Consider the following 15,699-nt stretch of genomic DNA (forward strand, 5'->3'; position numbering starts at 1 on the left):
GTATCATTAAGAAATCTAAATACCTCAAAAACTAAAAAGTAATTGGGTACTCACAGGACACTGACTTGAACAAGCATGCCTGAAGACTCTGAAGAAGCTTCGATTCATCATCAGTCATAACACTAGTGCTTCCTGGGTCTGAGAGCTCTTTGGCTGAATTGTATTTTTTTTTAATTCTCTGGCAAATAGTTGGATTTCTAAGTAGGAATTTTTCAGGCAGCTTTCATGAACCAGGCAACACTGTGTTCCCCAACTGCTGATCTCACTAAAAAGGGACAATAAGTAGAAACAGCAGCAACATGAACTCTGCAAATTCAAAGTCCTTGACCCAGCAGCATTTGCCGACATGAGAGAATTGCTGGTGCATTCCAACCCAACTGGTTATAATGATGGTCTTGAATCAAGTATGCAAGATCAGCTTTCAAAGTGGGGGCTTTCCTGGATGCAACAGTTGTTGACAACACAAACTGCACGGAAATCAAGTGTTAGTGTGTTAGGATCAAGCATTCTGCCGAAGTCAGTACACTCTGCTGCCAGAGCCAATAGCAGAATTTTGACACGCTCATATTCGGAAAAAAAATAGCTACCCTTCATTAAACCAGGACTTCGAGCCAATATCAATATTTAGTTATTTGAATGGGATGTGGCACTGCACCACAAAATATGATGTTAGGTCTACTTCTATACTGGTGCACAATCCTGTGCCAAGTCTGTGTTAAGTGCCATTGTTGCAAATCTGACTGGCATTGCCATCCAGTTCCTTGTAATCATCCAGCCATCTTTTGCTTGGTTTTCCTCTAGCTCTTTGGGTTTTCATTTCTCCCGTATTGACTACCTAGGTATTGCATTTCCCTTCTACCCTCCCAGCAAGCATTATTCTCAGTTCTTAGCTTTTCGATAGGGCAGATACACACACACATCACTAAGCCATTTTTAACTATGAATCCTCTAATAAAACCAGAGAACCCTGGTTTTACAGTATCAGAGTAAAAATTAAGAAACCACTAATATGTTGAAATATCAAAAGCAAGTATCAATCAAGAGAATTTTAAGTGTCAAATTACAATCAGTAATGTTTAGTTTCAGTGGTTCAGACATTTACCTTAAGCAATTCAAGGCCTGCTCGGATTGCTTCATCAGTTGGCACACCCTCCTCTTCATCATCAGCTGTACCATCGATGGATTTATTAATCTGCTTGATTAATGCACTAAACAAAGCAAGGAAGAGATAAATCAGGTAAATAAGTTTGAATTTACTTTTTTTTTAAAAACTGATGAGTCATTTAACAAGAATTCCTCTCAAAGTTGAGACCGTAGACATGTTACAAAACTACAAACCCCAGCATAATATATAGTGTTCACACTGGCAAAAGAATGTTACTGCAAACTGAACATTTATTTTCCATTCGAACCGCTTTCTGCCTCACGCACGCACACTAAAGAACCTCAAGTAAAATTTCCAGCCTAGGAGCTGTGCCACCGGAAGTACGGCATGGCTGGACTCCCGCCTATCAGACTGCTCTGGTAATCACCGCACCACAAATGGTGTGATTTACATGAAAAGGGTGGGCACCCAAGCCAATCACAGCACTACTGGGGAGCGCAGACCGTGGAAAGCAGCGGAATATCCGATTCGCGGGTCTGTCTGGCCAATGTGGCCGAAGTTCAAAATTTAACTCCTGAGCTGGTACTTCGATGTTCAGCCCCTTTTCTAACAGCAATCAGACTCACGGGAGACCAATTGCCTTTGGAAACTGGAATCATGGGCACCACTTATGGCGCATGCACGGTACTTAAAAGTTTGCCATACACTGGACGGAACTGGAAGGATTTCCAGGGGATTCAGTCAGTCCTACTTCTAACTAACTTCACAACAGGACTGGATGGAAGAAGGGCCCGCTCTGGCAGAATTGCTCTAAAAAAGGAGGCGGTAACCCAGCAGAATTGGACATGGGTTCAAATTTCTCTCCCCTCGCCCAGATAGTGCCAACACCATGTCCAGAATTTCCAGGGTTTTATGGACAATACTTCAATGAGCTTCAGCTGATCAACTAAGAAATTCACTTTTTGAAAATTTGATATTAAATTAATAAAATTTTGCTTCTAAGTTAACAACAGGCTTAAAGTCATTTAAATATCTTGATGAAGTTTACCAAGTTGCAAATAGAAATATAGGGAACTTATGTGACAAGAATTCATTGTTTTGGATGCTTCAAAGTAATTAGAGATTTTCACTTCACCGGAAAATTTTAAAAAGTGACAAAAGGTCATTTAGCCCATTAAGCACAGAATCTCTATGATTATATCATCATGGACTTCCTTCCCACACAACCTTTTGGATCTCCTACTTTGGGGGAACATTAATTTTCTTCCCCAACTTCCCCTGCAGAAAAAAGTGTGCAATATTTCTATAATCCTCAATCCCATTTCTCAACAGATATTTGCAGTTACAATCAGACAATTCCCACCAAAGGCCATTTTGAAAAGGAATAGGCAAAGATAACATAAGTTAGTGATGCAATTAAGTTTTTTGTTCTTTTTTAAAAAAAAACTGAACTAAGTAAAAACACAAATACTTGGAGAAAACTAACATATGATTTTTGCAAAGATCTGCTGAAATATTCATTTGAACGTCACGAACCAGCAAACTAGGCGGCTCTAAAGCCCCTTCCAGTGATTTACACAAAAGCATTAGTCGATGCCAGGTGCAGATCAGCTATCTGCCTGCCTTCTAAAGCAGGGAATGGTTTCCATGGGAGGTGGGTGTGGGGGGAAAAAAAAAAAGAGGTGAAACAGAAATGCTTGGGTCTTTACATTAAAATAAGACCTTTGGGAAATGAATGGCAGTGAGTTAGCACAACTTTGCTTCCTTCAGCAATTTCTGGTCTCTCGTGACTCTCATGGCATTAGCTTTGGGCAATCTCAACGCAGCACTCACGAGGCACAAAACTGTGTATAAATTAGAAACGGTACTAAACTGGCAATCTTACTCAGATCACACTGACTTCTAACAAAGGAAAAAGAAATAACATACTTAAGCAGAGAGGTTGGGGAGGGGTGTTTAAGTCTCATTGTTCCAGGGGAATAATGTTTGGCTACGCTGTAACTGCCTAAGACAAGAAAAAAAAAGTGGCGCTCACCTTGAGCACATCTCTTTTCCTTCCTCTATAAGCACCCCCCCGCCCCAGAACGCGAACTTTTACAAACACATCTGACACATGCTGTACTAGAGTGTCCTAGCAATTTTGTACTTGCATCTTTGTATGGGATCCACCACAAACAATAATACGGAGAGATAATTTACCTTAAGAAGCTGCAATTTATACATCAAATCAAGGTTAGAAACTTTTCATACTATTCAGCTTTTTAAAAAGAATTCAGAGACAGACTCTACTTTGTCCCTTGCAAAATTTACAAATTATGGTTTGGTTTGGCATGGGTGACTGGAAATTAAACTACGAAATCTCATGGCACCCATAGTGCAGGGGAGAGAGATTTGTTTTGTAGATGTTGATGTAAAATATCGCAGATGTATTTTTTCCCTTCACTGGCGCAAGTTTAAGAACCAACCATTTTATGAAAAAATACTTCAGAAAGCTAGAACTTACATTACAGCCGATAGAAAATAGCCCCACGTGGGTGTCATATCCAGTTATCTGGTTCCCATTTTAACCAACAGCTTTTGTCTCAAGTATAGTTGGAATAAAAAAAATTATTCCAATGTCAAAACAATTTGACTTTTCTCTATTATTTAACACAAAAAAGAACATATTAAAAATACCTAATAGACTCAGTGTCAATATGTACAGGTGCTATCCTCTCCAGGAGAAATTTCACCATTTCCAAAAACGGATTTGTGGGCTGTTTAGGGTTGCTTAGTTTGCGAGTGATTTCACGCTGTACAAAAAGAAATAAATTGTTACTCAAATAGAGAAACAGTGTTCTTAGAAATTTTCAATCCATTCCAATATTCCATCAGCAATTACCACACATCCTTCCGCTTGTTTGCAGGAACAGTTTGGACTAACAAGCACATCCAGTTGGGATCTGATTCGCTCATCCTCTTCTAAGAATTGATCGAATTTCTTCATGAAGTCCTGGGCTTTTCCTGGATCAGGCAAGTTTTCTGATAACAGAATATTGTATTGAGCACAACTTGTTGATAGAATAATTGTATTGTCTATCCTCTGAAGAGAAGTGTTTCCTATAATTTGTCATGTACTTTCTCATGGTATATAATTAAGTGATATATAATGATGAATACTATATTTCATAATACATGGGGCAAAAATATATGTAGAATATAAAATAGTACTTACTGGCAATGATCATCACTTTTGAGAATATGGCTTTGTCAGTGGGCTCGGACTAGAATTTAAGGACAGAATAGAATTTATTACATTTTCATATACAATTGCATTTAGGAACTGAAGATTTAGTTTCTAAAACTTTACCACATTTCCCAGTGATTAAAAAAAAAACTACTTGTGACCTCCATTTCCAGTAACCAGAGTAGCATCTTTCAATGAAAAGGAACAAAGAGAATAACTCATTTTGTGGAAGGTATATCATTCCGCCTCTTAAGTGGGCAGTAATTTGGGAACAATGGGCAAGGGGTGTATGTGTAGGGTATCAACATGCAGGAGATGAACAAAAACACAGACAAAGGAAGATGCATGAATAGCAGATAATTTGTGATCCAGCACCAGTGGTCATTTGTTAATGAAGTATCCACTAAAAACTGAAAATCTGTAAATTAAAATAAAATCTTTCATTCATGGTATGGTAGCATAGTGGTCATGTTACTGGACTAGTAATCCTGAGGCCTGGACTAATAATGCGGTATCATGAGTTCAAATCCTGCCACGGCAGGTGGAGAATTTAAATTCAATTAGTTAAATTTTGTAGATCAAATCGGGCCAGGACCTACTCCGTTAATGGTCGGGCGTTGGGGAGAGTTATAGAACAAAGAGATCTAGGAGTACAGGTTCATAGCTCCTTGAAAGTGGAGTCACAGGTGGATAGGGTGGTGAAGAAGGCATTCGGCATGCTTGGTTTCATTGGTCAGAACATTGAATGCAGGAGTTGGGATGTCTTGTTGAAGTTGTACATGGCATTGGTGAGGCCACACTTGGGAGTACTGTGTACAGTTCTGGTCACCCTATTATAGAAAGGATATTATTAAACTAGAAAGAATGCAGAAAAGATTTACTAGGATGCTACCGGGACTTGATGGTTTGACTTATAGGGAGAGGTTAGATGGACTGGGACTTTTTTCCCTGGAGATCACCCCTCGGTTAAGGGGTGATCTTATAGAAGTCTATAAAATAATGAGGGGCATAGATAAGGTAGATAGTCAAAATCTTTTCCCAAAGGTAGGGGAGTCTAACGAGGGGGCATAGATTTAAGGTGGGAGGGGAGAGATACAAAAGGGTCCAGAGGGGCAATTTTTTCACTCAAAGGGTGGTGAGTGTCTGGAACGAGCTGCCAGAGGCAGTAGTAGAGGTGGGTACAATTTTGTCTTTTAAAAAGCATTTGGACAGTTACATGGGTAAGATGGGTATAGATGGATATGGGCCAAGTGCAGGCAATTGGGACTAGCTTAGTGGTATAAACTGGGCGACATGGACATGTTGGGCCGAAGGGCCTGTTTCCATGTTGTAACTTCTATGATTCTATGATTCACGCAACGCACACTTGAGAAGTGCTAACAAACTCAAGCTAGGACATCAACTGCATGCGGAGATAAAAATTAGGCAGCTGCCCAACTGGGCAGAATTTGAAAGGGAGAAGAGGATAAGGTGGTCTCATGACTTCCCCCCCCTCTAAGAATATAGATTATGTTTTTACATTATTCCAATACAGAACCAAGACAGAACAGCTAATCCAGACAAAATTGATTTAAACTGTGCGTTCGCAAATGCCATCTTTTCCCTTCGATGAGACTGATAACATTGGAGAAGGGCAATGTACTGTAAGGGTAGGCATATATAGGTTATTAAATAAATAAGCTAATTGGCATTACTACAATATGGAGCAAAAGGGTTGTTAGGTTGAAAAACAGGCTTTTGATCACAGCAGGGGGGAGTGCAAGACAAAGGAATTACTGCAGCATAAATAATGCAATAGGTTCCTTTTACCATAAAGCATAACGTCAAGTGTTTGTATAACAAAGACTATAGTTCTGGAAAATTAAGGATAGAAAGTGACAGTACAGTGTGGGGCCCCTCATCCCTGTCCAATTTGTTCAATGATCTAAGAGTCATAAAACATTCAATACAGCTTGAATACATCAGGAAGCCAGACAATGAAAGAAAATGGATTAAAAGAGATACAATGTTTCACTCAGTAGGAACTTTTTGACTACCTTCAAGACCAGGTAGTTCTTTGAGGATATAACGTACAGGGTGGATAAAGGGGAACCAATGGACGTAGTGTATTTGGACTTCCAGAAGGCATTCGACAAGGTGCCACATAAAAGATTATTGCTCAGGATAAAGAATCACTGGATTGGGGGTAATATTCTGGCATGGGTGGAGAAATGGTTATCTAAAAGGAAGCAGAGGGTTGGGATAAATGGTACATTCTCGGACTGGCAACCTGTAGCCAGTGGTGTTCCGCAGGGGTCAGTGCTGGGTCCCCAACTCTTTACAATCTATATTAACAATTTGGAGGAGGGGACCGAGTGTAACATATCAAAGTTTGCAGATGATACAAAGATGGGAGGGAAAGTAGAGAGTGAGGAGGACATAAAAAACCTACAAGGGGATACAGACAGGCTGGGTGAGTGGGCGGAGATTTGGCAGATGCAATACAATATTGGAAAATGTGAGGTTATGCACTATGGCAGGAAAAATCAGAGAGCAAGTTATTATCTTAATGGCGAGAAACTGGAAAGTACTGCAGTACAAAGGGATCTGGGGGTCCTAGTGCAAGAAAATCAAAAAGTTAGTATGCAGGTGCAGCAGGTGATCAAGAAGGCCAACGGAATGTTGGCTTTTATTGCTAGGGGGATAGAATATAAAAACAGGGAGGTATTGCTGCACTTGTATAGGGTATTGGTGAGACCGCACCTGGAATACTGCATACAGTTTTGGTGTCCATACTTAAGAAAAGACATACTTGCTCTCGAGGCAGTACAAAGAAGGTTCACTCGGTTAATCCCGGGGATGAGGGGGTGGACATATGAGAGGTTGAGTAGATTGGGACTCTACTCATTGGAGTTCAGAAGAAGGAGAGGCGATCTTATTGAAACATATAAGATTGTGAAGGGGCTTGATCGGGTGGATGCGGTGAGGATGTTCCCAAGGATGGGTGAAACTAGAACGAGGGGGCATAATCTTAGAATAAGGGGCTGCTCCTTCAAAACTGAGATGAGGAGAAACTTCTTCACTCAGAGGGTAGTAGGTCTGTGGAATGTGTTGCCCCAGGAAGCTACATCATTAAATAAATTTAACACAGAAATAGACAGTTTCCTAGAAGTAAAGGGAATTAGGGGTTACGGGGAGCGGGCAGGAAATTGGACATGAATTTAGATTTGAGGTTAGGATCAGATCAGCCATGATCTTATTGAATGGCGGAGCAGGCTCGAGGGGCTGATTGGCCTACTCCTGCTCCTATTTCTTATGTTCTTATAAGCAACGCTCACAATTTCCCGCTAGAAGTTCCCTATACAGATGGTTTTAGACGCTGGGCTAAATGTGTACTATTCTGTACGAAGTTTCAAGATGAATGTTTTGAAATGATAATAAATTAAGTTAACTGTCAGACATATTACTGTCTCCAGCTTTACGAATCTGTTAAAAGAATAAAGGAAGGTATCATCCTAACACCTTCTTCAATTAGACTTCTTTAGCTGCATGACCAGCAGCTCTTTATACTGCTTGGCTCCCAATCAAATTCTCATGGCCAGGAGAGAAGTCTATGTATGCATAATTATATACATGCACAGGTCTTCACACACAGGGCATTAATCTCAATGTTTTCAGGAGACACGGATGATCACAAAATATTTAAATCAAATCAACTTTTTTTTTTAAAACTCATTCACAGCATATGGGTAGAAAGGCCTCATTTGTTGGCCTTCCCTGGTTGCCCTGAGGTAGAGTTGGTGGGCCTTCTCCTTGAATTGCTGCAGTCTTTATGGTGCTCCCATAGCAATGTACAGTAGGAAATTCCAGGATATTGGCACAGTAAAATTAAGTAATGGCAGCAATGTACGTCCAAGTCTGGATAGCGTGTGACTCGGAGAGGAACTTGGAGATGGTGGCGCTCTCAACATTTCTGCTCTTGTCTTGGCAGTAGAGATCGCAGGAGAAGGAGGTGCTGTTGGAGCAGCATTGTAGTGTTGCTGCAGTGTATCTTGTAGATTATACACACTGTAGTCACTGAGCACCAGTGACTGAGAGGGTGAATATTGAGTTTAGTGGCAGGGGCACTAGTCACGTGAACAGCTCTGTCCTCTGTATACAGTGTCCATGAGTTCCAAGGAGCACCTGTTAAACCAGACTGGAGTTATACTCAATGCTATCCAATTCAAGCAATGAGTGACTGCCTTCAGCGGGTAATCTCATACCACGTCCCCATTGGAATCAGGGCAGAACCAGAATTTGGAGTTAAAAATCCATCTTGCAACACTTAAGTGGAAACCACTATTGGGCTTGCTAAAAGTGGCAGTACAGTATGAATGCGGTTAACGCCTTGTGGCCCAAGGACAAAAAAAAAGGGAGAAAAATTGGGTGTGAGGGTTTGAAGAATATTTTATGGAACAAAACAGGAACATACTGAAGACACCAGGGTGGGGATGGGGGAAGAGGTGGAGAAGTAGATTTTACAGTCTCAAATTGCCATATACCACTTATATTTTTCCGGCTTTTTTTTATATTCTTAATTCCAACTTTATTCACTTTTTCCTATCCAGTTTTATGTCACTTTTTTGGCCAAATCATTTCCTTTGAGCAGCAAATCTCAGGGGGTGATCACATGGTCATTCGTTGCAGCTATGATTTCCCCATCCTCCATTGAAAATGGCTGGCTTTGGGGTGGGGATGCCAACACAAGGAGGTTGACAGAGGGTGCAGCTTATAAGTAGACATCAGGAAGGGTGGAATTTGTTGAATTTATGGGAGTATCATATGCTCAGCATACGATTTTGAGCTGTCCTTTCTGCATTTTGCAACTTTTGTTAGTTTTTGAGGGATTCTTTCCAAGATCCTTTTAAGCCTGTGTGTGGTATCTGAACACAGTGTGCAGACCAGTGGCACATTTATGGACACCTGTCAGGTTCAATTATAACACTCATTAAGAGCAAATTTGAAACTGCAGAGCTATCAGCAGCCCACAACTGGAATCTGCATAACACAAATGGGAGTGGAAATTAGCAGATGAAGAGTTCTAAAATAATTCATGGCGATATTTGGAATCAAGTATCTACAAACAACAGATGTCGTGAAAGCTTCAGATAGGATATTTCACCAAATTGAGACATCTGACCTTCTTTAAGATAGCTAGCACTTTGAAACTCTTGCTAAACCCTGAAAAAGGGAGCTTGGATGCATCTATTGCCTAACTGTGGATAGACACGTCAATAATTTATGCATCAGGCAAGCTTCCACTAAGGTCAGGTACTTTGTACATTTTCAGAGGAGGACATTTAAAGGGAAACTTCATGCCATGTGCCAGCGACAACCAACGATCTCAAAGGAGGCCTTTGACTGATGAGTACTAAAATACAAAGCAAATTTACCTCAGTCAGAATTACATTCTAGATGACTTCAGACAATCAACACTACATTTAACCTGCAAGTCCTCTACAAGAGAAATTATAACCACCCAATTTTTAAATGCAAAATATAGTAATCTGAACACAGTAAGAAAGGCATTTATTCTACACGCTTAAACAAATCAAAGCTGCTGCCAGCAACAGAATAAATAGCAGTGAAAAAACTCAAGATAAGACCTTATACAAAAACAGTGGGAAGAATATATGTCTGAAGAATCGCATCTGGTGTGTGCGTCTAGAAAATTTAACGCCCGGTGTTTCAGTCACTCACGATATGCTGTTCTATAGCTCCATGACACTAAGGCACAAGCGTTAGGAATTTATTTGTAGTCCTCACTGGATTTTACTCCCACCAATTTGACAGACTTCATTAAACATTAAGGCTGACCAGACTAGAAGAAGTTCAAGTTTATGTACCACACTCAGTAAGCCAAGCTCATACTGAATGGATCCATGCTACTTGAAGCTGAGCAGGCACTAGGCTGGGATAGGGTTATGGTTGCAGATTCATCTTACAGTCATATTTGCATCGCAGACTGTCTCGGCACTCTCGAACTGATAGACAAAGGTATAACTGTCTTACAGTCCTTCAATCAAAATCGATGTCATCATAAGCTGCAAGATCTGCACGTGCTACTCCTGCTATTCAGCTTCAATCCTATTGCCTACAGAAAGCAGAACATTTTTGTACTTACTTTTTGTTGTTTGTGCAGGTCAAGTAAGTCACATACATGATGTCTCAGCATGTTTTGACATTTCCACATTTCGTTTAATGCTCTGTTAAAGATTAAAACAAAAACACTAACAATAAATAGCTGACTTCAATTAAACTACAGTATGATTCCATCAACCTTATTTTCATGGCCATCAGGACACTACAAAAAGTTTGAATAGAATGAAATGGAATGAAACACAAGAGTAAGAAAGAGTCTTTTGGCATATCAAGCCCAACCAATTCAGACTGCAAGTCTAATTATGTCTTTTAGCTGTTTCTATATGCATTACCCTTGCAAACTACCACCCATCTCCAACCTCCCTTTCCTCTCCAAAGTCTTTTAACATGTTGTCATCTCCCAAATCCATGTCAATCTTTCCTGCAACCCCATGTTTGAATTGCTCCAATCAGGTTTCTGCCCCATTCAGAGCACTAAAACGGCCATAATGAAACTCACAAATGACATCCTCTGTTATGTAATATCCCTCCTCATCTTCTCTGCAGTCTTTGACACGGTCAAGCACACCATCCTCCTCCAATGCCTCTGCTCCGTTGTCCAGTTGAGTGAGATTGCCCTCGCTTGGTTCCACTTTTACCTATCCAATCGTAGCCAGAGCATCTCCAGCAACAGATTCTCTTCCAACTCTGGCACCATCATCTCTGGAGTTCCTCAAGGGTCTGTCCTGGGTCCCTACTAATGCACATCTACGTGCTGCCCATTGGTGACATCATCTGAAGACATGAATCACATTCCACATATATGCTGACGACACCCAGCTCTACCTCTTAATCACCTCTCTCGACCCTTCCACTGCCTCTGTGTTGTCAGCCTGCTTGCCCGATATCCAGTCCTGGATGAACTGCAATTTCCTCCAGTTAAACATCAGGAAGACTGAAGCCATCATCTTCAACCCTGCCACATACTCTGTTCCCTCGCCACCAATTTCAACCCCCTTCCCAACCACTGTCACAGGTTGAACCGCACGGTTCGCAAACTTGGGAGTCCTATTTGACCCCGAGCCGAGCTTCTAACCCCGTATCACCTACATCACAAAGCCCACGTACTTCCACCTCCACAACATTGCCCATCTGCTGCTGAAACCTTCATCCTCGCCTTGGTCACCCTCAGATTTAACTATTCTAATGCACTCCAACTTCATCTCATCCAAAACTCTGCTGCCCGTACCCTATTCTGCATCAAGTCCCGCTCACCCATTACCCATGTCTGCTGACCTACATTGGCTCCTGGTCCCACAATGTCTCATTAAAAATTCTAATTATGGTTTTCAAATCCCTTCATGAACTTGCACCTCCTTATCTCTAACCTACTCCAGTCCTCCAACCCTCTAAGATCTCTGAGTTCCTCCAACTCTGGACTCTTGTGCATCCTCCACTGTTTGCCCCATCATTGGCAGCCGTACCTTCAGCCGTCTTAGGCCCCAAAATCTGGAATTCATTCCCTAAATCTCTCCGCCTCTCTAACCTGCTTTAAAGACCATCCTTAAAACTACCACTTCAACTAAGCTTTTAGTCACCCTTCCGAATAGCACATTTTTTGGCTCAGTGTCAATTTTTGTCTGATTATGCTTCTGTGAAGTGCCTTGGATGTTTTTCAACATTAAAGGCGCTACATAAATGTAAATTATTGTTGTTGTTACCCTCGCATTTATCCACCTGAAAATCCATCTGCAAATTTCTCAATTCACCTATATAAATTGCGCAAGTCTGAGGATAAATCTGCTTTCTATTCTCCACCTGCAGCTTTATGCCAACAAATTCAATATGACTTAGACATCCCATTCCATATCTTTGAGGAACACTCAGTTTCCAGACTTAAAGGACATGATAGAGGTAGGTAGCCTTGAAACAGTATCTGCCCCTTTTATGTTGCCTGGGGATTTCCTGGGGGGCCCCCAGTAGAGCCTTGCACTTGGAGTAACCACAAGCACGTGGCAACCATGAAAAGAATAAAAGGAAAATGCTCTGCCTGGGAAACAGAAACTACTGGTCACTGTTTCTCAGGTAGTACATCTTCCATTTATCACCACGTTCTGCCAAACTAATAATCATTATTATTTTATGTGCTAATGCAACATTCATAAAATTTTCATCTGTGATCACTGCTCCTCTGTGCAATGAAAAGTTGTAGTATTGATATTATATGTTGAAGAAAACTACTAAGCAGGATATGTAGTTTGAATGCCAGACAATATGAAGTTTTCTGGCATTCAGACTACACAGTTTAAAAATATATAGGCCCCAATTTTATTATTCTCACCACCAGTCCCCGTTCCCCATCCCTTCCCACTTCCTGGCACATCAGGTCAGCAAGAGCACACCAAAAGTGCACTCCATCTGTAATAACAAATTTTTGTATTCAGGTTATTATTAGTTTTCGTCAAATAATACCAGGCACAGGAAGTGGTCTGCACCCAGAATTGGGACAGAAATCTAGCTGCTGCTGCAGGCCTGGATTGAGAAACAGCAGCCCAGAGGCCTTCAACCCCAAGCTGTGCCCTGCTGAAGGAAATTATTCACCTTCTTGCTGGATTTTGGGTGGCATCCAGGCCCGGCTCAGATCTTCTGATCCAAGCAAGGCTGGGTGCAAGACTTAATGCCTGCTTCTTCTGACCAGCCCTAATATGTGTCCACCTATTAGGTATAGAGGAAAGAGGGGCAAAAGGCCCTGTTGTGCCCTCCTACCTCACATTCATGGCTGCCTCATCTTTGTGCCCCCTCCCCAATTGATTCCCAGGAAATCCTGGAAACTGAGTGTTCCCCAGAGACATAGGAGATTACATACCTTAGAAATGGACTCTCCGTTGGAAAATGGGATCATGCCCAAATGTATGCGGTAGATGAATGAGGAAGAATATATCATTGGATATTTTAGAAAATTAATTTCTTCAGTGGCCCCTATTAGCCTTGCAAGTACAGATGTTTCACATTTGCTGTATCAATGTGAATCATCTTGTTAAATGTACTTTGCAACCATTTTCATTGTAGAGGAAGAGAACAAAATACCAGTACAAAAAGGCAAAAATACATCAATTTAGTGGATTTAATGTAAGTTTGTGATTGGTAATGGAGAAAATAATGGGAACTTAAAATAGACATATCTCCAGGACCTGATGGTATCCACCCCAGGGTATTAAAAGAAAGTGAGGAAATTGCAGATGCATTAGTCATAATTTTCCAAAAGTTCTCTACATTCAAGAATTATCCCTTCGGATTGGAAAATTGCAAATGTCACTCCATTATTTAAGGCAACAGGAAGGGAGAAACCAGTAAACAAAGGACCTGTCAGTTTAATATCAATTGTAGGGAAGTTCTACAAATTTATCTTCAGAGATAGAGCGATTGAGCACTTAGTGCCTTTCAGGACATCCTAAAGCGCTTCACAGCCAATGAAGTACTTTTTTTTTTGAAGTGTAGAAACTGTTAAAATGTAGGGAAACACAGCAGCCGATTTGCTCACAGCAAGGTCCCATAAATATTAATGAGATAAATGACCAGATTATCATTTTAATGATGTTGGTTGAGGGATAAATGTTGGCCAGGACACCAAGAGGACAACCCTGCTCTTCTTCGAAAAGTGCCATGGGATCTTTCACGATCACCAGAGGGGGTCTCGGTTTAACATCTCATCCAAAAGAAAACACCTTTTACAGTGCATCCCTCCCTCAGTCGTGCACTGAAGTGTCAGCCTACATTATGTGTTCAAGTCTCTAGAGCGGTGCTTGAACACACAACCTTCTGGCTCAGAGGCGAGTGTGCTACCACTAAGCCAAGGCCAACACATAGTTAAAGTTAAACAAATATTTACTGAATTGCCAATCTTCCCTCCGAAAGAAATATACCAAACTTAATTTGTACAAGTAGTTAAAAAATGTAAGCATATATCCACTCAATTGCCATAAATCCCACTGTAAAAAAATGTGGTAAATAAATTCTACTTTTCAGACAAGCATAAAAAGTTATTCAAAGCAACTCTAAATCGAGATTACTTCCACTGATTCTAGTGACCAATAAATGCAGTAACCCAACATTAATCAAACACAGCTCTGCATTTCCCTCCAGCGCTCACTCACGAGCCTTTTTAAAATTATAAGCAAAACATTTCAGAAATCAACGACTGATATATAATTACAAGACCAGCCATCAATAGATTTCTGGAAATGCTATTTCTCTCCCCAACTCTCCCATGCACTTTTATAGGTTACAGTGCAGCTTTAATACTACACCACTGCTAATAATTTTAATGAGGCGCTGAAATTTCAGCACAGTTACCCAACTCCCAGTAGAGGCCCACAATTCCCTATGATGGTGGAAGTGAAAACAACACAAAATGTCAATTCCACAGTGGGGTTTAATGTTCTACCAACTCCATGTACAGCTGATCAATCCCCAATCGCTGATGTGTCCAGTATAGATGGCAATAGGAAATCGAAATAAAGGCAAACGTAAAAAAAACTTGGGGGAATTCAACTCAACCTTTGGATAACTGGCAGCCTCGATGACTCAGGAGAATTTTATATAGTGAAATTACTCTTACAACTTTAGCTTTTCAAACACTTGCATTGTCAATGGTTTATACAGGCTCCCCTTGATCAAGCTGTGCCCCTCCAGAACTAGAAGCATACATCTAACATGGTGTATGTCCAGATGCTTTTACATTGGTGCTCAAACAGCTGAAGAGCAGCATAAAAGCGCTGACTCTCCATGTTTACACCTCTAAAACTAGCTCCCTTATTCAGATGGCAGAAACTTTTTCATAAAATCTCAAGCACTGAGCAAGTGCTTGCAAAGGGCTGAGAAACTCAATCACAACAGAGCTGAATATGTAAGCATTCTCATTATATGACGATATGCTTATGCAATGTTGTTAAAGAGAAAATGTATTTTCTTAAAAACTGTGGCAGGTCAAAGTGATGGCAATGAAAAACTCCTGCAACTACAAAGAAAGGTAGGGTCACATAGGTTGCATTTAGTCCAACCAATTTGAAAACATACTTTACAGCATTGGTGTCCAGGGTTGCGTAAAGGTAGTACAAACACTTCATCCTTTCTGAAGTCTCCAAATTGTGAGGCACCATGTACTGCGCAAATATCCGTTCAACAAGTAATCTGTAGGGTAGAATTCGAAACATGTTTACGAATTTAATGCACACTTCGCTTTGGTTTTAATGCTGCTGACCAACTG

General features: G+C 40.8%; 1 protein-coding gene across 3 annotated transcripts in view; it reads right to left on the reverse strand.

Moving 5' to 3' along the window:
- pds5b (PDS5 cohesin associated factor B) overlaps positions 1 to 15,699 on the reverse strand; it is a 218,689-nt gene that overhangs the window by 66,975 nt on the left and 136,015 nt on the right. For all 3 annotated transcript variants that reach the window (XM_067985956.1, XM_067985959.1, XM_067985957.1), the window contains exons 13-18: positions 15,510 to 15,623; positions 10,477 to 10,558; positions 4,320 to 4,368; positions 3,987 to 4,126; positions 3,782 to 3,897; positions 1,103 to 1,208 (exon numbers count right to left, since the gene is read on the reverse strand). In XM_067985956.1, coding sequence (XP_067842057.1) covers positions 1,103 to 1,208; positions 3,782 to 3,897; positions 3,987 to 4,126; positions 4,320 to 4,368; positions 10,477 to 10,558; positions 15,510 to 15,623 — 607 coding nt within the window. The remainder of the gene's footprint in view (positions 1 to 1,102; positions 1,209 to 3,781; positions 3,898 to 3,986; positions 4,127 to 4,319; positions 4,369 to 10,476; positions 10,559 to 15,509; positions 15,624 to 15,699) is intronic.

Source organism: Heptranchias perlo, chromosome 6, assembly GCF_035084215.1.
Source record: "Heptranchias perlo isolate sHepPer1 chromosome 6, sHepPer1.hap1, whole genome shotgun sequence".
NCBI classification, from domain to species: domain Eukaryota; kingdom Metazoa; phylum Chordata; class Chondrichthyes; order Hexanchiformes; family Hexanchidae; genus Heptranchias; species Heptranchias perlo.